Genomic DNA, 26,312 nt, shown 5'->3' with positions numbered 1-26,312 from the left:
CAGGTGAACAAGGAATGCGTCCGAGGCCTCTGGGCCGGGCAGCAGCAGGAGCTGGTGTTCCTGAGAAACAGAAATCCTGAGCGTGGGAGCATCCAGAACGCCAAGCAGGCCCTGCGGAACATGATCAACTCGTCCTGCGACCAGCCCATCGGGTATCCCATCTACGTGTCTCCGCTGACCACCTCCTACTGCAACACACACCCGCAGCTCGGACACATCCTGGGAGGGCCCATCAGCATCGCCAACATCCGCAACTTTGTCGTCAGCACCTGGCACAGGTTCCGGGACGCTTATGGAAACCCACTTCCACATCAGCACAACGTTACTGATGTGCTAGTTGTGTGTGTGTGTGTGTGTGTGTGTGTGTGTGTGTGTGTGTGTGTGTGTGTGTTAAATATGTTGGGTAAAAATGACACCAAAAGCCTTTTTCATTGCAGGTTAAGGAAAGGTTGTGGTGCCGGCTGTAACAGTGGAGGGAATATCGAGGATTCGGACGCAGGGGGGTTGTCGTGCGGCAGCGGGAATGGGACGGGAGGAGATTCTCACCAGAGCTCGGTGTCACACGGTGGAACCACCGGACCCGCTCCCCCTCACTCTTACCAGCCCCATTCTCTAGGTGAGGCGACTATTTTAAGATGTTTGCCACATAACGGTGCACTGGTTTTAGTGGAATTTTATGTGACTCAATTAAAAAAAATACTTTATTTATTTTAAAGAGAAATTAAACGGTGTTGTAAATCATATGATCCACGTGTCTTCAAAGAGTCGCTGTGATGCTGTGGTAGCAGTCAGTCTAGCAATGAATCTAACGAGGCCTCTGACTGAAGACTGTTGCTGTATAAATGTCTTACAGCTCAGTATCTGGGCAATGTTCCACAGCAGCATTTCCTGCTTTTGAGACACGATTGTTAAAAAAAGAAAGAAAAAACACCTGGTTGCCGTGGTTATGCATCATAGCTTTCTGAATGCAAAAATCCTTCCAGCTTCTTTGATAGCCCAAGGTGCACATGTAAAAGAGTGACCAACATCCCGTCATTGCTACTTAACTTACACTAACATAAATGAATCATCCAAAACTGCCTGTCTGTTAAGAGCAGTTATTAAACACCCTTTGGATATATTTTTGTTTACAGTTACAAAAGTCTAGTTTTTCACTTTTAGTTTATTTTTTGAGCAGACAAAATTAAATTAAACTCAATCAATTTATTGATAAACTTTAAAAGATTTTTAAAAATAAAATGCATTTTCAGTTTGACAGTTTTGGAAAATTGTGAGCATCCCTGACAAATGCTGAAATCGCAGCTTTTGTTACATTTTCAGACGGTACGGTTCAAACGAACCAAACCTTTTGAAAAACCTGTTCCCCTCCTCGCCTGTGGTGGCGCTGCACCAAGAACTACTGAAGGAAATGACAAAAACTGCAGAAGACACTGAGCGCGACTTCCTTCTTCGGGAAATGAAAACAAAAACAGAGTGGCATCAGATTTGAGCATTTCTAGGATTTCTCTTTTGTCTTTGGTAAAAGACCACGAGCCATTTCTTCCTCTGGCGCATTATTTTGGTTTTACTTACCCAGAATGCCCTGCGCTACAATCGGCTTCCTGCTTTTGAAGCACTTTCCAGTCTGCTTGGTATTTGACCTGCGCCAGAGTTCACTTCAACCGAACCGAGACTTAGGCTTTTAGGCAGACCACAGTTTGCTTTTTTTGGTCCGTATCAGAGTTCGTTGGGCGTTCACACCTCCACAAACAAACCGGACTTTTAAAGACAAACAAACTAGAGTTCGATTATTGTAGCTGGCCAAACAGGGCTGGTGTCAGTGCATCTCTAAACTGCTCCATTGTAGCTCCTTCTGAATGTTTAGGGTTCTCCTGCTGGAAGCTGGAACCTTTACCTGAGTTACCATAGGCCTCTTGGCGACTTCACTAATTAATGCTCTCATTGCCCAGTTTGCCATTTTAAATGGAAGGCCATGTGCCGGAAGGGCTGTTGGGTAATATTCTTTCTAATTTCAGATGATAGATTGAACAGACAGACCATGTTCTGTGTTCCTTAGTCCTCACGACGCGGTTTCCTTAATGTTCTCTAAGTCCTTCCCAGAACAGCTGTTCTGTTTCTGAGATTAAATAACGCTGTCTTATAAACAAAACTTATTGGATCTGCTTTGAACCTCCGCGTCCAGGCACCAGCCAGAGCTCCCAGTCGGTTCAGTCCGGTCTGGTTCGTCAGTCGCCGGCCCGCGCCTCCATGGCCAGCCAGTCCTCGTCCTACCGCTACAGCAGCAGCCGTCATTCGTCGCTGCGCACCTCCGCCACGGGCCTGGAGCCCTGCCGCCGTTCCTCCACCAGCCAGCTGTCCCTGCGCACGCTGCCCACCTCCCTGCAGCTGCGGCTGGGCTCCACGTCCGACCCCGCCGGCCCGTCCTCCTCCCTCTCCAGCCACAGCATCCCGCCCTGCAAGCGTCACACCCTGGTGGGCCTGCTGGGAAACGACGGTGTGTGCAGCGCCGTGACGGACCCACTCAGCCAGCTCCACAACCACCACCTCTACCCGCAGCAGCACAACCCCACCGTCTCCACAGTACGAAGAGACGACATCTCGTACAGAGTCCAGGTTTGGGACTTTTTTTTTTTATTAAGATGATGTATTATGCAAAAGGCACTCTTTTGTCCATTTGGGTTTCCTGCGCTTCTAAAAATAGACCAAGCACTTAAAAAAACCCACCCAACCATTTTTCGGTAATACGTTAATGTTTTTTGGTGTCTGGAAAAAGAGCTGTGTCAAAAACCTCCAGAAAGTAACGTCACAAATCAGCAGGCACTGCCCGTTACCTAGCAACCTCAGCGGAGCTTCAGCATGTTTGGTCAGCTGGTTTTATCACTTGAAATGGCCGCTGGAAAAGATAAGTGTTTTACTGTTGACTTATCATCCAGAAACAACGTGCTACATTCTTGTTGGTTGTGCAGGAGGCTCCACTTCTGCTTTTCAAAGATGTACGGTTGTACAATTGCGCATCTGTTTGCAGCCGTTTTCATGTGCGAGTGTAGACGTTGAGTTGGGGGGGCGTGGCCAGCAGCAGATTATTTGGAACTTAAACTGTTCAAGGAAGCATGATAGGTTACCATTAAATATAAGACATTCTAGCGTTATGCTTGTCAGATTTGTGTGTTTGTGAATTTATCAGCTCTGATTTAAGTCTGTGTTTTTTTTAGATCGTGGACGTGACTCAGGTGTTGGAGAACATCAACCTGCCGAAGCGGAAGGAGCTGCTGTGGCCCGACGAGGCGATGAGACTGAGGGCAGGACGGACCTGCTGGAGGGACTGGAGCCCCGTCGAGGGCATGGAAGGTCATGTAAGTCGGCCGGGATCGTTACTTTGTTCAGCTACAAAATCCGAATTTTTCCCGTTAGAATTAGGGGCGGGCGATATGGACTTTAAGTGTTATCACGATATTTTGTGGTGCTATTGTGGTAACGATAAAAATGACAATAAGAATATTTATTACTTCTTTTTTAGTCAACTGTAGGACTGTGACTGCATGGAGCGTGTTATTTTGACCTTATTGTCATTTGACTTTTCCTTGTAGCATTATGACTTTATTCTGGTAATATTTCAACGTTGTCATCATATGTTCACTCTGGCAGTATTATGTCTTATGGTATTATTACGACATTTTTTCTCATGTTATTACAACTTTAGTCTGAAAATATTACGACATTTTGACGTAAACTTTGTTCTTGTATTATTATGACTTTATTGTGACTTTTTCTTGCAATATTATGACTTTTTTTCTCGTAATCAAACTTTTTTTTGGTAGCCTGGCTCTAATACTCTTGTCGTACACAAGAGGCAAGATTTTATTTTTTTCTTTATTTTTTTGTTCATTACTTTTAAGTTGACTAAAGTCACCTAATTACATTAGCCCAGCGTAAAAAAGAATAAAATACTCCCGTTTCCTCTCCATACTTGCCTCGTAAATGTGATTGGCTGCTTCTTCTCACTGACGCGCCTCCTGTGTCGCCCCCTGCAGGTGATTCACCGGTGGTTGCCTTGTAGCCGAGACCCAGCCAGTCGCTCCCACATCAACAAGACCATCCTGCTGGTACAGGTGGAAGATAAGCTAGTGCCCATCATTGATACTGGGGTCATCGAGTTGGGTGCCGAGGTTTGAGACTATTCAGCCAAGCACACGCAGCCGCACGCAATGACCAGGTTGCTTGTGTGGCGACACCCAGGCCTCCTCCCACCCTACACCCTCCACCCTCCACCGCCCCCTGGCTTTTCAGCAGGATGCCAGATCCTGCAGACAATGTGGAAATGGGAGCTTCCCCCCTCGCTCCCGTTCCTCAGCGCCGAGGGGGAAAGGAAGCCAGGGAAACGTGCAAACGCGGGCAGAGTCTCCATTCGTCGTACACGCTTTGCTGCATCCACAGTATCTGCCTTGCGTCGCATCTCAGAAATGCTGCATGACGGTAAACAACGCTTACATTAAGTTATTCTTTACTGCTGGTGATTTCATTTCTATGCACCGCATCTATGGTTTTCTTAGATTTTTTTTATTATTATTATTACAAAGCGTAAGACCAGAGGAGTTGGGTTTTTTTTGCCAAATACTTCTGTTTATGATTTGCTATGGTTTCATACAAGTTAAAGCTTTCTCTCACTTTATTATTATTATTTTTTTGGGCTGCCAAGACTGCAGAGGAAGTTATGCAGAACGGAGACAAGTGGGTCCCCAAGCAACTCTGCTTGATTGTTGTCATTCCTTTTTGTGGATTAGTTAGATTTCTTTTTTTTTTTTTTTGCAAGATTACCCTGCGCAAAGAATTAAACAACTTGCACTACTTTTTCTTTTTTTTCTTTCTTTTTTTACAGTGATGCACTACAATCTTTAGATCACGTTTTATTTATTACAGACTCTGAATGACCATGGTTACCGATGCCTTGGGGAATGACGAAATGCAATCATTATTCTGTTTTCGGACATTTTTGTTTCGATTTTTTTCAGTTTGATAAACTTGAAAATAACTTTTTACTGTATATGAATTTACCTATACATATATATATTTACACAAATATATATATATATATAATGTCTATATCTAAAAGATTTTGTTTTCGATATTTATTACTGTGAACATAGTATTTTCTTTTTTTCCTTTTGGGACAAAGCTTAATGTATTAAGGACCATCAGTTGAAAACAAGATGCCGCTTTTTTTCGATGGACTGTTTCACTATTTAACTTGATTCTTTTCTATATGGAGAAATAAAAAGTTTGATTTATTGTTCTCTTTACTCGACTCATTTTGTGTTTTCCGTCGACTCAGTGGCTGACATTTCAGAAGAGTTTACGGCAACTTTCAAATATATTTGTCCTTCCACATTTTCGCAAACCACGCTGACTTTGTTCTCGTTTATCTGGATTTTATTTGGTCTGATACAACACAGAGCAGCGTGTGATATCGAAATACAGCTAGTAAAATGTTCAACTCAGATATGAGCACTTATGAACACCACTGGTTTAGGTTCTTTGTTTGTAAAAAAATTGTAAAATTGCTTTGTGTTTGTTTACCGCATTAAGTTTAAGGAGTTTAATTTGACAAACTGCAGTAAATAGGTACAGTAAAAATAAATCTTCAAACTAATACAAGAACTAAGTTCCTACAAGGCGGTTTAAAAAAAAAATTTTTTAAAGTGAAACTCTAAAATTAGTTATCAGAATGGAACCTCAGAGGAGGAATAGATTATAGGTAGAATTTAGGTTTTGTACCCCGGGGTTTACAGCAACATTAAAGTTTCCCCCCCCCCAATTATTTAATCAAGGTTTACTGATTATGGTTCTCCATGTAAGCTCTGTGTCTTTAGACTTACTTTTCCTTGCATATTTCCGTATTTTACACAAGATCTAAGCAAATAAACTCAGTTCAGTAAAGAATGGAGAAGATAAAAATTGCTCCGACACAACATATCCAGGAATTTCATGCAAAACAAAAGGTTAGGCAACAGATTTTCTTATCACCGTCCTTTTTTCAGGATTCCCTGACCTAAATAAATATTTGAGAACATCTGTGGCACATGTTCAAAGCAGTCTCTTTTTCTCCAGGTAAAAGCACATTTACTGTTTTTTTTGTTGCTGCTGTTGTTTTGTTTTCAATGAAGATGAGCAGAAGTGTTAACATATGGAAGACATTAAAAGTTTTGTTGTGACCGATGAGCTGCTGGGGGACGTTTTATAGCAACACATCTACATGTTGCATCCTCCCATCTGACTACAGGAAGGTGAGTCTGTTTACTTTGACTAGTCCGCCTGCTGACTGGATGTGGCAGGTGTTGCTCGGATCAAGTTCTGTTGATCTGCTAAATCTAGAGGACGACTCTACTTATTAATATAATCCAAACTACAGAAGCATCGTCGGCATGTGTTCATAGCCTCTGATGGGCTTCACGGAGTTGCTGCATATAAAACCATATTAAACTGCACAACAAGGTGACTTGAGGCACTTTTGTTGCGAGTTTTGTTCTTGTTTGTGCAATTTAAAAATATCCGTGAGTGTGTTGGAATTTTTGAATATCTGTGTAACAATAAAAATAATTTCCTTTCAGCAGAAAATCCTTACTTTACAAAAAAAAACCCCAAAAGATCTTCACCTCTTTGTTGCGCTGAATCGTGAAACAATGCAGCAATTGTATTCAAAACAATTCTACACGTACACATTTGACCTTTGCTCCTGCTGCTAAAAAAAAACAAAAGAAGTACAAACTAATGTGAGAAGGAGAAAATTGTTCCTCTTGCTGAACTCTGTTTGCTTTATCAATAGGAATCATAAACTTCATGTGTTCATGAGTTTTTTTTTTATCTGTAGATGCTGCACTCAAACCTCGCGTCCTCTTCTGAGGAATCTCTTATCCCCAGAACATTTTTATCGGAACTTCAGAGTAGCATTGATCTGTAGAACATGTCGATTTTTTTTTATTTATTTTTTGTCAAAGTGTAACCTTTGTCTTCATGACCGCTTGTTTTGCACCGAACGCTGAAGAATCCACATCGATGAATCTTTGAGTTAAGAGTGAAGAATAGTTTCTGCTGAATATGCGAGTCATGTTTCTCCCTCAGAGCTCCAGCTTCCTGATCATCTCTGCGCTTTTAGAGCCCTTATGTCTTAGACTCTAATGACAGCTTGCATCTCTACGGAAAAGGGAAAGAAAGCTTTGAGGGGGGTTTTTTTGTTGTTGTTTTTTTTTTGCCCCCTCTGCTTGTATCGCCTTGCTATGGAAGCCCGTTTCCGCCACTCTGTAAAAAAAATAAAATAAATTATCTCATTATAATGAGATACTATCTCATTATAATGAGTTAATTTATTTTATTTTTTTTTAACAGAGTGGCGGAAACGGGCTTCCATACCTTGCAATCTGAACTGAAACGGTCAGAACTTGTTTTGTTCCACTGAACGTTCTCAGCTCCATTTTAAGAAGCCGACAGCAGAAAACCCTTCATATATATATATATATATATATATATATATATATATATATATATATATATATATATATATATATATATATCCACATTTTCCACATATATCCACACCAATGGCTACAACAGATTCCAGGAACAACATCAGACATCTCAGTCCAGAAATGTGCAGTCCTTGGCACAGCCAAGATACTGCGCAGAACCCTCAAGCTCCCAGGCCTCTGGTAGAGGACCCGAGCTCAGAGGATAAGAACCACCCGCGGTGGGTGAGAAGGGAATTTTTTTTTTATGAAGGGTTTTCTGCAGAAAACCAGCAGAAAACCCTTCATATATATATATATATATATATATATATATATATATATATATATATATATATATGAAGGGTTTTCTGCTGTCAGAAAACAGCACTGCTTGAGCACTGCTCAAAAAAATAAAGGGAACACTTAAACAGGTGTTTAACACTTAAAGTGTTCCCTTTATTTTTTTGAGCAGTATATATATATATATATATATATATATATATATATATATATATATATATATATATATATATATATATATATATACATACAGTACAGACCAAAAGGGTTTGGACACACCTTTTAATTCAATGAGTTTCCTTTATTTTCATGACTATTGACATTGTAGATTCACACTGAAGGCATCAAAACTATGAATAACATGTGGAAATATGCACTAAACAAAAAAGTGTAAAACAACTGAAAATAGCCCTTATATTCTAGTTTCTTCAAAGTAGCAACCTTTTGCTGTGATTACTGCTTTGCACACACTCTGCATTTTCTTGATGAGCTTCAAGAGGTCGTCACCTGAAATGGTTTTCACTTCATAGGTCAACCTGCCCTGTCAGGTTAATAAGTGGGATTTCTTGCCTTATAAATAGTCATGAAACTAAAGAAAACCCATTGAATTAGAAGTAGTGTCCAAACGTTTAATCTGTACTGTATATACAGTATATATATGTATGTATATATATATATATATATATATATATATATATATGTATATATATGTATATAAATGTGAGTCTGTATATAATTAATATAATATCAAGGTTTCCCCCAGTGTTTTATAAGCCTGGCAGGCCACCAGGCTTAGCACTGTTTATTTATTTTAGTTTTTTAATCAGAGCCTTTTTAAGACTTTATAGTTGGTGTTCAGGTATTAATCTACTAGTCATGTAATGACACACAACTATCAAGTGATATTTTCAAATTTCCTGTGAACTTTAAACATTTTTTAACCTAAAAACTCGGCGGGCCGCTGAATGAATGACTGCCGAGTGTCCCAACCACCAGGCTTAGCAAGTTTTGTGGGGGAAACAATTTAGTTACTGAAACACGTGAACTTTTTAAATAATCCATCCATTCACTATTTTACACGTTTATCCCTACAGGGGTCACGAGTGATGCTGGTGCTTATCTCCAGTGGTGGTGAACACACTGAAACCTAGGGAGAATTTAGAGAGACCAATTTACTTAACAGTGATGTTTTTGAACTGTGGGAGGAAGCCGGAGTACCCGGAGAGAAACCACCATGCACAGGGAGAACATGCAATCTCTGTGCAGCTCTTTTTAAACAATAAGTAATAATAATTGTATAAATGCCGGAGGCTCGCCAGCTGAAGGTAAAGGTAATTTTATTTAAATAGCACATTTTCAGCAACAAGGCAATAATACAAAGTGCTTTACAGGATTTAAAAGGAAACAAACCGAAGGAAACAGCAAAAGAAGAAAAAGAATCTAATGTTGATCTAAAGGATGTAAACTAGTTGATCCTGTTCAGGTTACTAAATATCCTCTGGTCTAATTCTGGGTTGGGAGAACAGGAGTCGTAGTTTGTAGTTATTCTGATTCTGATTCTGATTCCATTTCTCGCCTATATAATATTGATCTAAATAGTGCGTACTCCACAATTTCTAATATTACTAATAAACTAAAATAATCCTTTTCTGGGTTAACAGTGAGTACTACACAGTTTCGAACAAAATAAAATAAAAAAGAGGAAAGGACGCATTAGGGCAAATGGCAACATTCAGACAAAACAAAGGGCAAAACAAAGACGTCACAGGGCCATGGCAGGAGGGGTGAGGTGGGAAGGAGCGTTATGTTTACATTTCTTCAAGGAGATTGGAAACATGCAGCCCTTCCAAAGCAACACGGGAAAAGAAAATTCAGATACAGAAAGTTTTAGGTCGGGTAGATTATAAATTTCAATCTTACCTAAAGTCTCTGCGATACATCTCAGTTCAAAATTATCCAAATTAGTTTGGTCGTTCCACTGAGCCGAAACTAGCAACTTCTCCAAGATCGATTCCATCCTGTTAGTGAGTTTTGAGTCCTCAGCAAGACTCATCCAACTTGCCTCTCTGTCCACACCAACAGTCTGAGTGTTTGCTAGTTCGGCCAAGTCCGTCATAAATTTGTCGATAATCCAGGAATCCACAAGCTCCAAACAGCAAAAATCCTGTTATCATAAATAAATCCAGGGTGTATCCTGACAGCTGGAGGCTCCACAGCTGGAGGCTCCACAGCTGGAGGCTCCACAGCTGGAGACTCTACAGCTGATGGCTCAACAGCTGGAGGCTCTACAGCTGATGGCTCAACAGCTGGAGGCTCAACAGCTGGAGGCTCCACAGCTGGAGGCTCAACAGCTGGAGGCTCCACAGCTGGAGGCTCAACAGCTGGAGGCTCAACAGCTGGAGGCTCCACAGCTGGAGGCTCCACAGCTGGAGGCTCCACAGCTGGAGGCTCCACAGCTGGAGGCTCCACAGCTGGAGGCTCCACAGCCGGAGGCTCAACAGCCGGAGGCTCCACAGCTGGAGGCTCAACAGCCGGAGGCTCAACAGCCGGAGGCTCCACAGCCGGAGGCTCCACAGCCGGAGGCTCAACAGCCGGAGGCTCCACAGCCGGAGGCTCCACAGCCGGAGGCTCCACAGCCGGAGGGTCTGGGACTAGCGGAGGGCTAAGGGACCTTGTCGCTGGTAACGGATGTTGCATGTGGAGGCATCTTTGGGCCAGAATTGACGGAACCACAGAGAGGCATCATGGGTCCGTGACCGATGGAGGCACAGGGAGGAACCTCACTTAGAAAAATAGCGTCTCAAGCTTTTAACAGCGCTAGAACAAATCCTTTTTATAAAGCTGCCCCTTTTTTCCTGTTGTTTAATCAGGTGCCTTTCAAGACATGACACTATCACATCGTCGACTACCTCGTGCTCCATGAAGGACAGCGTCCATCCAGCAGAACACTCAAAGTTTTTAGTGAGATCACTAAAAACTTTCTTGCTCAAGGCAGGAATCCATTTCCGCTGGATATTGTACAGCCGTCCCTCAAATTCAGCACAGATTTTATCGACAATACGATCCTGAGTGTCTTTCAGGAAACTAAGACACCAGGGTGTCTTTGACTCCCTGATTCCTTTAGACATCAACGACTTAACAAAAAGCCGTACGCCGTCTTTTTGGTATGCCTCGAATGACTTCCTGATTGAAAACAGTTTCTGGACGAACCAGATGACAGGATTCAGCAGAGAACTAAATTCTAGCTCCACCTTCAGCCACTCGATGGGGTCTTCGTCGTCCAACGGAGGTGTCACCATCGAAACAACATGCTTTAAGAAAAGCATGTTGATTATCTCTGTGCACTCCTCTTCAACGGTGTCATCAAAGCCCATAGCCCAGACGAAGGCCTGAGAAATCAGATTCCCAAATTTTGCTTTCAAGTCTTCATATGAAAACTTCTGGTACTCAATCATATCCGATACTGGATCTTGAAACACGGTCGTCAGGTATTTCAAGAGATATTTAGTGTTCTCCTTGATGTACTCGTATCCTGTTGTCAGATCCTCCCAGTCTTCCCACCGGACTTGGTGGTAATATTCCTCTATTGCAGGAATTACATTGTCTTCCACTAAGACTTGGAGATCTTCTCTTATCAAATCTTTGGGAGCCATTTTGCTGAACGCAGATCCTCTTCTTCTTGTAGTAACTCAGAATGAGGTAGAATTTTACCAACAGGAGTTATATACCTGTTACACAACAAAGCACTAGTGACATCACAAACTATGACGCATCAGCACAAGAATACGTGCAGAGCTATGACGTAATCGGCCTGCATGCGTTCTGACGATCTGCGCTACCTCGTCACTTCGTCTTATCTGACCACCTTTTTCCCCGAGTAACGAGTAATCTAACGCGTTACTCTTCCAAATCCAGTAATCAGATTAAAGTTACTTATCCAAATCACTGTGCGTTACTATTTTCTTTAGTAATGTAATTTTATTTCCTCTGCGCGTCTTGGGGAGCGACCGCCGTTTCTGCGAGACATTTATCAGCTGATCAGAAACATAAACAATGGAGGGAGGAGGGAGATGCGCATTTTGTTGCTGGAAAATCAGGAACTATTTTGAGTTTCTGTCAAGTCTGATTATTATAAGTGACTTTGGGCTTGTTTTTTTTCTAACGTTGCTAGCAAACCTAATGAGTCGCGGGTTGCGGTTTTTTTGGGCTTGTTTTTGAACGTGAAGATGCTCATTTGGGCTTGGAAATAAGCGGAGACGCAAAATAAGAACCAGATGTTGTCCGACATCTGGGTGGTTTTAGTCAGGCTCTCCCTGCAGTCCACCATTTCCTGGATGAACAGGGAAATGTTCATCTATGTCACATGTGTCAAACTCAAGGCCCGTGGGCCAAATCTGGCCCACCGTAGCTTTTTATGTGGCCCTCCAGACTCCAAATTACATCAATAAGTCCCTCAAGTTTTTTTTTACAAATATGCAAAATTCACACAAAATCAACAGATCCCCACATTTTTTCTGATTTTACTGACATTTCTTCTCAAAATTGGCCAAAAACATTTCGTTTAACCTCACTTGATGTCAAGTTATATCTGTGACTGACACAGCACTTAATAAAAAGTCAGATTTAACATCATATATTAGAGCAAATATCGTAAAAAAAAAATTCCTGACAAACATTTCTATATTCATATTTCTATATTCATATTTCTTATTTCTATATTATTCTGTGATAAAAGAACAAAAACAATCAAAGTCCTGTTTGGACTGATCAGTGTGAAAAGATGTTCAATATAATTTCACTTTAAGAAACACTTATTGAATGCTGAAACAGCTATTTATAAATATTTTTAACAATTTAATTTTATCATTATACTCTGGAACAACCGGCCCTTTAAGAACATTAAGCTTTTCTATACCGCCCAAAATGAAAAAAAAGATTTTGACACCCCTGATCTATGTCTTTGTTAATGTCGAGGTAATATAAATATATGTATACATACAAATATGTTTATATAGTATATAATGAAGCCTAGGCCGGACCAAGCCACGTCACGTCCAATCATCGACCAAGTCCCAGCTGATAAGGACCTTCATTCATGGTGTCCTTCGCTCTCCAGCCGAGCTCAACCTGTTCAGCTGCACGCCTCAGCTCTCAGTCAGCCATCTCACCAGATCCTTTTCGTCGTTATTGCTCGTCCTTCCACCTCTAATGTCCGCCATAAAAGCTGCTTAGCCGCGGGCTCGGCTTCTTCTTTTCCTTCAGACGCTCCTCAGATGGAAGAAGAGTTCCTCCCGTCCAGGCCTCATTCATTCCAAACAGCTTCTCCCGCCGCTCTCTCGCCGATCTGGGATCTACCGGCCCTCCTATGCCACCCTCTTCATGAGCCGTCTCTGGCAAGTGGACACATAATCCCACCAGCTTCATCGCATACATCCCCCGGCAGCCTTTCTCCGCCCCGGCTGAGCCGCCAAGGTCTCGCTGCTTCGATCTACGCTGCCGTTTCCTCCCAGCTCATCGTCCACCATCTTCCTTTCCACCGCCAGCGTTCATCGCACCGCCTTCCCACTGGTTCCCCGCTTTGGCTCAAATCCGCATGGCCGCTGTCAGCCCGCCCGTCAGCACCTCCCATCGGACTTCCCACGCCACGCCCGCCTCGGCTTCGGGGGTAAGATGTAGCCTTCACGTGCCTCATTCACTCTTTACAACGCGACAAAACGTAGGAACTTTATTAGTTTATCCCCTTCCTGAACTCGCAGGCCCTACTCGCATGCGCCTTTCAGGTTGCGTTCCAAACTTCGTCATTCTTACATCAATTTGTTACATTGGGGGCTTCCGCACTTCCTATGCATGTGTTCTCGCTCTTTTTCGCAGTTAAAACTGCTTATCCGATGTTTTCATGTTGTGGCTTTTTTTTTTCTCCAAGCCGCCTTTAAACGCATCATGAGTGCTGAGACGCTCGCGCTGGGTTACACCCGAGGGCAGCGAAGGAGAACGCAGGCGCGTTAGAACCTCGGCAACAATCAGCAAACGCAAAGAACCGTGCAAATGTTTCCCCAAACCAACCGACTGAGGCGAATAGGGCCGTTTGATACAGGCAATCATAGCTAAAAGTTCACTCTCATAATACAGATAGCTAAAAGGCGACTCTAGTAATACAGATAGCCAAAGGTTGACTCTAGTAATTCAGTTAGCCAAAAGGCGACTCTAGTAATTCAGTTAGCCAAAAGGCGACTCTAGTAATTCAGTTAGCCAAAAGGCGACTCTAGTAATTCAGTTAGCCAAAAGGCGACTCTAGTAATTCAGTTAGCCAAAAGGCGACTCTAGTAATACAGATAGCTAAAAGGTGACTCTAGTAATTCAGTTAGCTAAAAGGTGACTCTAGTAATTCAGTTAGCTAAAAGGTGACTCTAGTAATTCAGTTAGCTAAAAGGGGACTCTAGTACTTCAGTTAGCTAAAAGGGGACTCTAGTAATACAGATAGCTAAAAGTTGACTCCAGTAATACCTTAAGCTTGTTAACAAGTAGCCTGCAGGCTACCGATGTTGTGGTACATGTTCAGCCTCGTAGATTCATTTCGCCCTACCCGTTAAATTTTATCCGGAGCCAGGGCCGTTCTTCGCTAATAAGCAAGCTGTCCCATTTTCACATATTTCAAGCTCATGTCCCGTCCAGCGCTTTTACGCTTCATCTCTCATCTGAAATCTGCATACCATTATTTCTCAGATTATCCTGCCACTTCCTGGTTCACGCAGCCTGTTCTCTAGCTCACTCAGGTTCCAGGCTCAGACGCGTTCGTTCTGTCTCGCTTCTGAACTAATCATCATAAAGCACCTTCCGGTTTCCCTTACGGATTCGTTAACACGGCCATCAGCACTTACAAGCCGCCCGAAGCCACGGCTTTATATAAAGGAACCAAACCCCCTCATCATCGCCTGGGTCCAAGTCAGGTAGTTGCATGGCACTTTTCAACTAGCCAGCCATGATGATCAATCAACAATAAGCATCTTATTGTATAGCATGTCGTAAATGGATTACCATAACTGCGCTTTAAGAGCTCAGGAAACCGTCCGATTAACGTTTACCTTGATTGGTTCCTTGTACTCTCAAGCTGCATCAGCCGTTGTAAGCGTTCAGCGTTTTGAAGTAATCGTTAGAGGCCGTTCAGAACTGTTTGTTCAAGAGACCGGGAGCGGGTCAACGAATAAAAGTAAATTTTCTCCGCATTCAAGCAGGCTTCTTATATCCGAGCAACTTAAATTCAGGTATGACAATCTAAAGAGTTATCAGGATAACGTTGTTGCGGTTTATTTGTCGTCTCGCTGCCATCTGCTGGACCAAAAAAAAAAAAACTCTATAGCGAGTGAAAATAATAGCTTCATTCATCTCATCTTCTGTATTTCTCGCAGACTACTCCCAGCTCTATTTAATATATTTCGAACCAGAAATCTCTCCTCTCATCCCTTACTGGATGCTGGTGGCGGCTGTAGTATTTAAAGATCTAACTCAACAAAGCTTTTAGCAGCAAGGTGTTTTCAGCGCAAGTGCTTTTATATCATAACAGCTCAAGAACCAAGGTCACGCATAGGGAAGCAACAAACAAAACATGATATCAAGTCAAGTTCCATCATTAACTTTGTAATTGAGCGTGTTTCTAATACATTCTAAACAGGCGGGTTTTAGTCGAGATTAATCAGTCGCTTTTCAGCTGTTTTTAGGTCTCCCGGGAGTTGATCCAGTCCGCGGGGTTCAGATGCTGAATGCTGCTTCTCTTTCTGGCCTGGTCCCGGGGTTGTAGAGCAGGCTCAAACCGAAAGACCTCATGAACCTGGGACGTTGATGCTTTACGGCAGATCTTCATTGTTTCTTGGTGCCAAGTCGTTCAGTGATTTGCAAACTAACAATGGTATTTCAAAGTCAATTCTTTGGGCAACAGGGAGCCAGCGTCGGGATCTTAAAACTGGCGTTTTGTGCTCCATCTTCCTGGTTTTAGCGAGAACGCGATCAGTAGCATTTCTGATCAGCTGTAGCGTTCGATTGATTTGTTGGAAAGACCCGCGAAGTCGCATGGCAGTAACCAATGCAACTGAAGATAAACACACGGATGATGATCTAGATCTGGCGAGTCATTGTTCTTTAATCCAATAAGTGCAAAAGTTTTACATAATTTATATATGGGCATATATATAAAAATCCCCAGTTCATCTTCAGCATTCTTTTCACGTAATAAGTATCTCTCCTCCGTGTTCGCAGCTTCCCTCAGTGCCAGTCGAGCACCGCACGATTCACTGGTGGTGGTTGGTCAACCTCAGGCAAAAGTGCACACTCTTATGCAGCAAATGTGATGCATGTCCTTCCCCTCATCGTCCTCCACGCCTTTATTTTCAGGTTCATTCTAGAATGATCTTGTCTTTCGCCCGTTTCCTCTAACGTCACCCTGTGAGTCTGATCCTAGCATCAGCATCCCATCTCCAGTAGCAGGCAGTTATTTTCTCACTCTAGTCTATCCATTCTCCCATCCTCTTTTCGCTATCTCAATATCCCACAGCTAGCTTCCTTCCACCAGCTAACATATCTTTTCATAGCATCTACTTTACCTTTGTTCACCTTCATCTACCATCTTCTCATCTCTTACCTCTATCTCTGCAATTATCTTCTAATTACTCCTTGAGACACAGCCTGTAAGCCCCTAGTTAGCCTAGCTCCTCCTGCCTCTAACTCTGAGCTTCGGCCCCGGCCTCAGCTCTTTTGGGGGATTTCATTCTCTATCAGTAATATTACTCCATAGTATCACTATTTCACCTCTGCTGGCTTTCACCTATCAGCATTCCACCTTCTCTTGCCCCGCCGTGTCCCCGCTCACCCATAGCAATCACTCTTCTCCCAGCGTCACTTCTCCCTATGCCTCGAACCATTCCCAGCTGTCCTTCAGCCATCTGCCTCTCTCCTCTAATGCCTCGCTGCACTTCCAGCTTGCTTCTTTTTCTAACCAGCTGCCCCTCATCTTTTGTCCTGTTCCTTCCTCTGCTGGTCCCTTCCATGTCATCGTTGCCTCCTAAGCCCTGCCGCTACCAGCTGGCTTCTTTTTCTAGCCAGCTGCCCCGTATCCTATTCCCCGCTCCATCTCCTCTATTCAACCTGTCCCTCTATCTTAAGCCCTGCTCCCTCTATCCTATACCCTGCTTTAGTTAATGCTGGCGTTTTTCAACCAGCATCCCCCCATCTTATGCCCTGCTCCCTCTATCCTATACCCTGCTTTAGTTAATGCTGGCGTTTTTCAACCAGCATCCCCCCATCTTATGCCCTGCTCCCTCCATCCTATACCCTGCATTAGTTAATGCTGGCGATTTTCAAACCAGCATCCCCTCATCATATGCCCTGCTCCCTCCATCCTATACCCTGCATTAGTTAATGCTGGCGTTTTTCAAACCAGCATCCCCTCATCATATGCCCTGCTCCCTCCATCCTATACCCTGCATTAGTTAATGCTGGCGTTTTTCAAACCAGCATCCCCTCATCATATGCCCTGCTCCCTCTATCCTATACCCTGCTTTAGTTAATGCTGGCGTTTTTCAACCAGCATCCCCCCATCTTATGCCCTGCTCCCTCTATCCTATACCCTGCTTTAGTTAATGCTGGCGTTTTTCAACCAGCATCCCCCCATCTTATGCCCTGCTCCCTCCATCCTATACCCTGCATTAGTTAATGCTGGCGATTTTCAAACCAGCATCCCCTCATCATATGCCCTGCTCCCTCCATCCTATACCCTGCATTAGTTAATGCTGGCGTTTTTCAAACCAGCATCCCCTCATCATATGCCCTGCTCCCTCCATCCTATACCCTGCATTAGTTAATGCTGGCGTTTTTCAAACCAGCATCCCCTCATCATATGCCCTGCTCCATCCATCCTATAACCTGCATTAGTTAATGCTGACGTTTTTTAAACCAGCATCCCCTCTTCTAAGCCCTGCTTCTATCCCTTCATTCTCGCCCCACGCATTCCCCGCCGGCTTTCCTATCATCATGCCCTGCCATGCCCTCAACCGGCTATCGCCCGCCCACGTCCATTTCACTAGCCCCGCAGCATTTCCAGCCGGCTTATCCTCCAGCATCCCCATACCCTGCGTTCTGCTACTCTATGCCCCGTTGTGTCCTCAGCCGGCCGTCACCTTCCAACATCCCTTCCTCCCTCGTACTGCTATATCCCCAGCCGGCTCTCACACCACGTCCCCATGCCCTGTGTTTTGTGTATTCTACCATCTCTTGCCCTGCAGCATTCCCAGCTGGTATTCACTTTCCCGTCCTACTCTCCCTCTCCTTTAGCGTCATGTCACTTCCTTTATGTTTTTAACTCGGTAGCCAAAGTCAGCGCAACTTCTTTCCCCTTTTTACTTTCTGCCTTATATTCACGGCCTCGGCCCCAGCCTCGGCCTCTTTTTGGGGGATGACATTCCTAACAGCATCGGGGATGCTCACCTGCTCACTTTGTCAATAAACTCTTCTAATTGTCTTCCTATCTCCGTCTGAGTCTCTCCAGATTGAAATGAAGCCTAGGCGCAAATTCAAACTGGAAGACTCTTTTATCCCCACCGGGACCCGTTAATTGAAGCGACCTGCCCACAATCGTCGACCTATCAACGCCGGACCAAGCCACGTCACGTCCAATCATCGACCAAGTCCCAGCTGATAAGGACCTTCATTCATCGTGTCCTTCGCTCTCCAGCCGAGCTCAACCCACCACCACCCCTTCTCCTCCACTCGCCCGGTCCTGAGGCCCGCACCCTTCTTCAACCTCCACCACCAGTGCCGGGCCCTGGGGGATGACATTCCTAACAGCATCGGGGATGCTCATCTGAAGCCTATCGCTAACGCTGCGATAACCGTTATCCCCAGCCGTGGCCCGAGCGCCAAAGACTTTAAATTCTGTTTGTCAATAAACTCTTCTAATTGTCTTCCTATCTCCGTCTGAGTCTCTCCAGATTGAATATATATATATACAGTATAACTATATAAACATAGTCTTGCTAAGTTTAGCTCAGAACTTGGAAAGCAAAGTGTATAGTGAGCACAAAGACCATAAAAGTGCTCAGTGGTCAATGTTGTCAAATTGCCATTAAGAAACTCGTAAATAGGAGTCCCCCAAGGGCCCCTAGAGGGCACAGTTAATATGTAATGTATATATGATAATGTGCAATTGTATGTCGATGACACAGTCATTTTTATTATAGCAAAACAATCCTGAAGAGGCAGCAAGAACTTGTTCCTCGTCTTTTGCACACACAGAAAATTAATTGAACTTTTGCTAAATCTAGGGGAAAATATTTTTTAACACCATGCATACTGTCCTTCTGGATGATGAAGAGCTGAAACTAGTTAAAGTCCTGTCCTTAAGGGCTCATATTAAGACCATAACTATAAAAGCATAATGTGAAAGGTTGATGCCGATATGGTGATTAAAAATGGCCAAAACAATCTACACATAACCGCTGTAAAGACCTAGATCGATATGAGACGTTACCTTTTGAAAACTTTCAAAACATTTTACAATGTTTTAAACACCTGTAATAAACAAATACCTTAAAAACTGTTCTGAAATATCAAACACAACTCACTGAACAAAACTTGCCAGTTTTGGGGATTGTAGTATCCCTTCAGGAATTTGGTCTGAATTTTTCAGAAAACTACTTTTTAATAAATTGTTTTCTATGGATTGATCTGCCTCTAACCTTAATATGCAGATCAAGCCCTGGTGCCTTTAAGAGCCAGTTGAGGTTGTGGCTCACCAGTCTTGTGATCATGAGTCATGTGCGTCGTTCTGGGCTTCACCTATGCTACAGTGGTCGCTGTGATGCTGTGGTAGCAGTCAGTCTAGCAATGAATCTAACGAGGCCTCTGACTGAAGACTGTTGCTGTATAAATGTCTTACAGCTCAGTATCTGGGCAATGTTCCACAGCAGCATTTTCTGCTTTTGAGACACGATTGTTAAAAAAAGAAAGAAAAAACACCTGGTTGCCGTGGTTATGCATCATAGCTTTCTGAATGCAAAAATCCTTCCAGCTTCTTTGATAGCCCAAGGTGCACATGTAAAAGAGTGACCAACATCCCGTCATTGCTACTTAACTTACACTAACATAAATAAATCATCCAAAACTGTCTGTCTGTTAAGAGCAGTTATTAAACACCCTTTGGATATATTTTTGTTTACAGTTACAAAAGTCTAGTTTTTCACTTTTAGTTTATTTTTTGAGCAGACAAAATTAAATCAAACTCAATCAATTTATTGCTAAACTTTAAAAGACTTTAAAAAATAAAATGTGTTTTCAGTTTGACAGTTTTGGAAAAGTTTGAGCATCCCTGACAAATGCTGAAATCGCAGCTTTTGTTACATTTTCAGACGGTACGGTTCAAACGAACCAAACCTTTTGAAAAACCTGTTCCCCTCCTCGCCTGTGGTGGCGCTGCACCAAGAACTACTGAAGGAAATGACAAAAACTGCAGAAGACACTGAGCGCAACTTCCTTCTTCAGGAAATGAAAACAAAAACAGAGTGGCATCAGATTTGAGCATTTCTAGGATTTCTCTTTTGTCTTTGGTAAAAGACCACGAGCCATTTCTTCCTCTGGCGCATTATTTTGGTTTTACTTACCCAGAATGCCCTGCGCTACAGTCGGCTTCCTGCTTTTGAAACTTCGGAGTAGCATTGATCTGTAGAACATGTCGATTTTTTTTTTTTTTTTGTCAAAGTGTAACCTTTGTCTTCATGATGGCTTGTTTTGCACCGAATGCTGAAGAATCCACATCGATGAATCTTTGAATTAAGAGTGAAGCCTAGTTTCTGCTGAATATGCGAGTCATTTTTCTCCCTCAGAGCTCCAGCTTCCTGATCATCTCTGCGCTTTTAGAGCCCTTATGTCTTAGACTCTAATGACAGCTTGCATCTCTACGGAAAAGGGAAAGAAAGCTTTGAGGGGTTTTTTTTTGTTGTTGTTTTTGTTTGCCCCCTCTGCTTGGATCGCCTTGCTATGGAAGCCCGTTTCTGCCACTCTGTAAAAAAAAAAAAAAAAAAAATTATCTCATTATAATGAGATACTATCTCATAGATACTATACTATCTCATGACAAAAGAAAAAAAAATATATATATATATATACTGCTCAATAAAATAAAGGGAACACTTTAAGTGTTAAACACCTGTTTAAGTGTTCCCTTTATTTTTTTGAGCAGTGTATATACAGTATATATATATATACAGTACAGACCAAAAGTTTGGACACACCTTTTAATTCAATGAGTTTCCTTTATTTTCATGACTATTGACATTGTAGATTCACACTGAAGGCATCAAAACTATGAATAACATGTGGAAATATGCACTAAACAAAAAAGTGTAAAACAACTGAAAATAGCCCTTATATTCTAGTTTCTTCAAAGTAGCAACCTTTTGCTGTGATTACTGCTTTGCACACACTCTGCATTTTCTTGATGAGCTTCAAGAGGTCGTCACCTGAAATGGTTTTCACTTCATAGGTCAACCTGCCCTGTCAGGTTAATAAGTGGGATTTCTTGCCTTATAAATAGTCATGAAAATAAAGAAAACCCATTGAATTAGAAGTAGTGTCCAAACTTTTGGTCTGTACAGTATATACAGTATATATATGTATATATATGTATATAAATGTGAGTCTGTATATAATTAATATATCAGGGTTTCCCCCAGTGTTTTATAAGCCTGGCGGGCCACCAGGCTTAGCACTGTTTATTTATTTTAGTTTTTTAATCAGAGCCTTTTTAAGACTTTATAGTTGGTGTTCAGGTATTAATCTACTAGTCATGTAATGACACACAACTATCAAGTGATATTTTCAAATTTCCTGTGAACTTTAAACATTTTTTAACCTAAAAACTCGGCGGGCCGCTGAATGAATGACTGCCGAGTGTCCCAACCACCAGGCTTAGCAAGTTTTGTGGGGGAAACAATTTAGTTACTGAAACACGTGAACTTTTTAAATAATCCATCCGTTCACTATTTTACACGTTTATCCCTACAGGGGTCACGAGTGATGCTGGTGCTTATCTCCAGTGGTGGTGAACACACTGAAACCTAGGGAGAATTTAGAGAGACCAATTTACTTAACAGTGATGTTTTTGAACTGTGGGAGGAAGCCGGAGTACCCGGAGAGAAACCACCATGCACAGGGAGAACATGCAATCTCTGTGCAGCTCTTTTTAAACAATAAGTAATAATAATTGTATAAATGCCGGAGGCTCGCCAGCTGAAGGTAAAGGTAATTTTATTTAAATAGCACATTTTCAGCAACAAGGCAATAATACAAAGTGCTTTACAGGATTTAAAAGGAAACAAACCGAAGGAAACAGCAAAAGAAGAAAAAGAATCTAATAATCCTTGATTATTAGATTCTAAAGGATGTAAACTAGTTGATCCTGTTCAGGTTACTAAATATCCTCTGGTCTAATTCTGGGTTGGGAGAACAGGAGTCGTAGTTTGTAGTTATTCTGATTCTGATTCCATTTCTCGCCTATATAATATTGATCTAAATAGTGCGTACTCCACAATTTCTAATATTACTAATAAACTGAAATAATCCTTTTCTGGGTTAACAGTGAGTACTACACAGTTTCGAACAAAATAAAATAAAAAAGAGGAAAGGACGCATTAGGGCAAATGGCAACATTCAGACAAAACAAAGGGCAAAACAAAGACGTCACAGGGCCATGGCAGGAGGGGTGAGGTGGGAAGGAGCGTTATGTTTACATTTCTTCAAGGAGATTGGAAACATGCAGCCCTTCCAAAGCAACACGGGAAAAGAAAATTCAGATACAGAAAGTTTTAGGTCGGGTAGATTATAAATTTCAATCTTACCTAAAGTCTCTGCGATACATCTCAGTTCAAAATTATCCAAATTAGTTTGGTCGTTCCACTGAGCCGAAACTAGCAACTTCTCCAAGATCGATTCCATCCTGTTAGTGAGTTTTGAGTCCTCAGCAAGACTCACATCCAACTTGCCTCTCTGTCCACACCAACAGTCTGAGTGTTCGCTAGTTCGGCCAAGTCCGTCATAAATTTGTCGATAATCCAGGAATCCACAAGCTCCAAACAGCAAAAATCCTGTTATCATAAATAAATCCAGGGTGTATCCTGACAGCTGGAGGCTCCACAGCTGGAGGCTCCACAGCTGGAGGCTCCACAGCTGGAGACTCTACAGCTGATGGCTCAACAGCTGGAGGCTCTACAGCTGATGGCTCAACAGCTGGAGACTCAACAGCTGGAGGCTCAACAGCTGGAGGCTCCACAGCTGGAGGCTCAACAGCTGGAGGCTCCACAGCTGGAGGCTCAACAGCTGGAGGCTCCACAGCTGGAGGCTCCACAGCTGGAGGCTCAACAGCTGGAGGCTCCACAGCTGGAGGCTCCACAGCTGGAGGCTTCACAGCTGGAGGCTTCACAGCCGGAGGCTCAACAGCCGGAGGCTCCACAGCCGGAGGCTCAACAGCCGGAGGCTCCACAGCCGGAGGGTCTGGGACTAGCGGAGGGCTAAGGGACCTTGTCGCTGGTAACGGATGTTGCATGTGGAGGCTTCTTTGGGCCAGAATTGACGGAACCACAGAGAGGCATCATGGGTCAGTGACCGATGGAGGCACAGAGAGGAACCTCACTTAGAAAAATAGCGTCTCAAGCTTTTAACAGCGCTAGAACAAATCCTTTTTATAAAGCTGCCCCTTTTTTCCTGTTGTTTAATCAGGTGCCTTTCAAGACATGACACTATCACATCGTCGACTACCTCGTGCTCCATGAAGGACAGCGTCCATCCAGCAGAACACTCAAAGTTTTTAGTGAGATCACTAAAAACTTTCTTGCTCAAGGCAGGAATCCATTTCCGCTGGATATTGTACAGCCGTCCCTCAAATTCAGCACAGATTTTGTCGACAATACGATCCTGAGTGTCTTTCAGGAAACTAAGACACCAGGGTGTCTTTGACTCCCTGATTCCTTTAGACATCAACGACTTAACAAAAAGCCGTACGCCGTCTTTTTGGTATGCCTCGAATGACTTCCTGATTGAAAACAGTTTCTGGACGAACCAGATGACAGGATTCAGCAGAGAACTAAATTCTAGCTCCACCTTCAGCCACTCGATGGGGTCTTCATCGTCCAACGGAGGTGTCACCATCGAAACAACATGCTTTAAGAAAAGCATGTTGATTATCTCTGTGCACTCCTCTTCAACGGTGTCATCAAAGCCCATAGCCCAGACGAAGGCTTGAGAAATCATATTTCCGAATTTAGCTTTCAAGTCTTCATATGAGAACTTCTGGTACTCAATCAAGTCCGATACTGGATCTTGAAACACGGTCGTCAGGTATTTCAAGAGATATTTAGTGTTCTCCTTGATGTACTCGTATCCTGTTGTCAGATCCTCCCAGTCTTCCCACCGGACTTGGTGGTAATATTCCTCTATTGCAGGAATTACATTGTCTTCCACTAAGACTTGGAGATCTTCTCTTATCAAATCTTTGGGAGCCATTTTGCTGAACGCAGATCCTCTTCTTCTTGTAGTAACTCAGAATGAGGTGGAATTTTACCAACAGGAGTTATATACCTGTTACACAACAAAGCACTAGTGACATCACAAACTATGACGCATCAGCACAAGAATACGTGCAGAGCTATGACGTAATCGGCCTGCATGCGTTCTGACGATCTGCGCTACCTCGTCACTTCGTCTTATCTGACCACCTTTTTCCCCGAGTAACGAGTAATCTAACGCGTTACTCTTCCAAATCCAGTAATCAGATTAAAGTTACTTATCCAAATCACTGTGCGTTACTATTTTCTTTAGTAATGTAATTTTATTTCCTCTGCGCATCTTGGCGCCGTTTCTACGCGACATTTATCAGCTGATCAGAAACATAAACAATGGAGGGAGGAGGGAGATGCGCATTTTGTTGCTGGAAAATCAGGAACTATTTTGAGTTTCTGTCAAGTCTGATTATTATAAGTGACTTTGGGCTTGTTTTTTTCTAACGTTGCTAGCAAACCTAATGAGTCGCGGGTTGCGGTTTTTTTGGGCTTGTTTTTGAACGTGAAGATGCTCATTTGGGCTTGGAAATAAGCGGAGACGCAAAATAAGAACCAGATGTTGTCCGACATCTGGGTGGTTTTAGTCAGGCTCTCCCTGCAGTCCACCATTTCCTGGATGAACAGGGAAATGTTTATCTATGTCACATGTGTCAAACTCAAGGCCCGTGGGCCAAATCTGGCCCACCGTAGCTTTTTATGTGGCCCTCCAGACTCCAAATTACATCAATAAGTCCCTCAAGTTTTTTTTTACAAATATGCAAAATTCACACAAAATCAACAGATCCCCACATTTTTTCTGATTTTACTGACATTTCTTCTCAAAATTGGCCAAAAACATTTCGTTTAACCTCACTTGATGTCAAGTTATATCTGTGACTGACACAGCACTTAATAAAAAGTCAGATTTAACATCATATATTAGAGCAAATATCGTAAAAAAAAAATTCCTGACAAACATTTCTATATTCATATTTCTATATTCATATTTCTTATTTCTATATTATTCTGTGATAAAAGAACAAAAACAATCAAAGTCCTGTTTGGACTGATCAGTGTGAAAAGATGTTCAATATAATTTCACTTTAAGAAACACTTATTGAATGCTGAAACAGCTATTTATAAATATTTTAACAATTTAATTTTATCATTATACTCTGGAACAACCGGCCCTTTAAGAACATTAAGCTTTTCTATACCGCCCAAAATGAAAAAAAGATTTTGACACCCCTGATCTATGTCTTTGTTAATGTCGAGGTAATATAAATATATGTATACATACAAATATGTTTATATAGTATATATATATATATATATATATATATATATATATATATATATATATATATATATATACAGTATAACTATATAAACATAGTCTTGCTATATTTAGCTCAGAACTTGGAAAGCAAAGTGTATAGTGAGCACAAAGACCATAAAAGTGCTCAGTGGTCAATGTTGTCAAATTGCCATTAAGAAACTCGTAAATAGGAGTCCCCCAAGGGCCCCTAGAGGGCACAGTTAATATGTAATGTATATATGATAATGTGCAATTGTATGTCGATGACACAGTCATTTTTATTATAGCAAAACAATCCTGAAGAGGCAGCAAGAACTTGTTCCTCGTCTTTTGCACACACAGAAAATTAATTGAACTTTTGCTAAATCTAGGGAAAAAATATTTTTTAACACCATGCATACTGTCCTTCTGGATGATGAAGAGCTGAAACTAGTTAAAGTCCTGTCCTTAAGGGCTCATATTAAGACCATAACTATAAAAGCATAATGTGAAAGGTTGATGCCGATATGGTGATTAAAAATGGCCAAAACAATCTACACATAACCGCTGTAAAGACCTAGATCGATATGAGACGTTACATTTTGAAAACTTTCAAAACATTTTACAATGTTTTAAACACCT

At 42.2% G+C, this 26,312-nt stretch overlaps 1 protein-coding gene across 5 annotated transcripts in view; it reads left to right on the top strand.

Annotated features, from left to right (window-relative positions):
- Positions 1–5,297, top strand: part of pcnx1 (pecanex homolog 1) — a 46,146-nt gene extending 40,849 nt beyond the window's left edge. For 3 of the 5 annotated variants that reach the window (XM_023352490.1, XM_023352489.1, XM_023352488.1), the window contains exons 32-35: positions 4–616; positions 2,183–2,613; positions 3,213–3,353; positions 4,032–5,297. In XM_023352490.1, coding sequence (XP_023208258.1) covers positions 4–616; positions 2,183–2,613; positions 3,213–3,353; positions 4,032–4,172 — 1,326 coding nt within the window. In that variant the 3' untranslated portion in view covers positions 4,173–5,297. The remainder of the gene's footprint in view (positions 1–3; positions 617–2,182; positions 2,614–3,212; positions 3,354–4,031) is intronic. The other 2 variants (XM_023352492.1, XM_023352491.1) reach the window with 1 other exon arrangement.
- The last annotated feature ends 21,015 nt before the right edge of the window (positions 5,298–26,312 follow it).

The sequence above is a fragment of the Xiphophorus maculatus genome, chromosome 19 (genome assembly GCF_002775205.1).
Source record: "Xiphophorus maculatus strain JP 163 A chromosome 19, X_maculatus-5.0-male, whole genome shotgun sequence".
Taxonomy (NCBI): Eukaryota; Metazoa; Chordata; class Actinopteri; order Cyprinodontiformes; family Poeciliidae; genus Xiphophorus; species Xiphophorus maculatus.
Note: the sequence above shows the minus strand (reverse complement) of the source record. Positions and strands in the feature narration are given on the sequence as shown.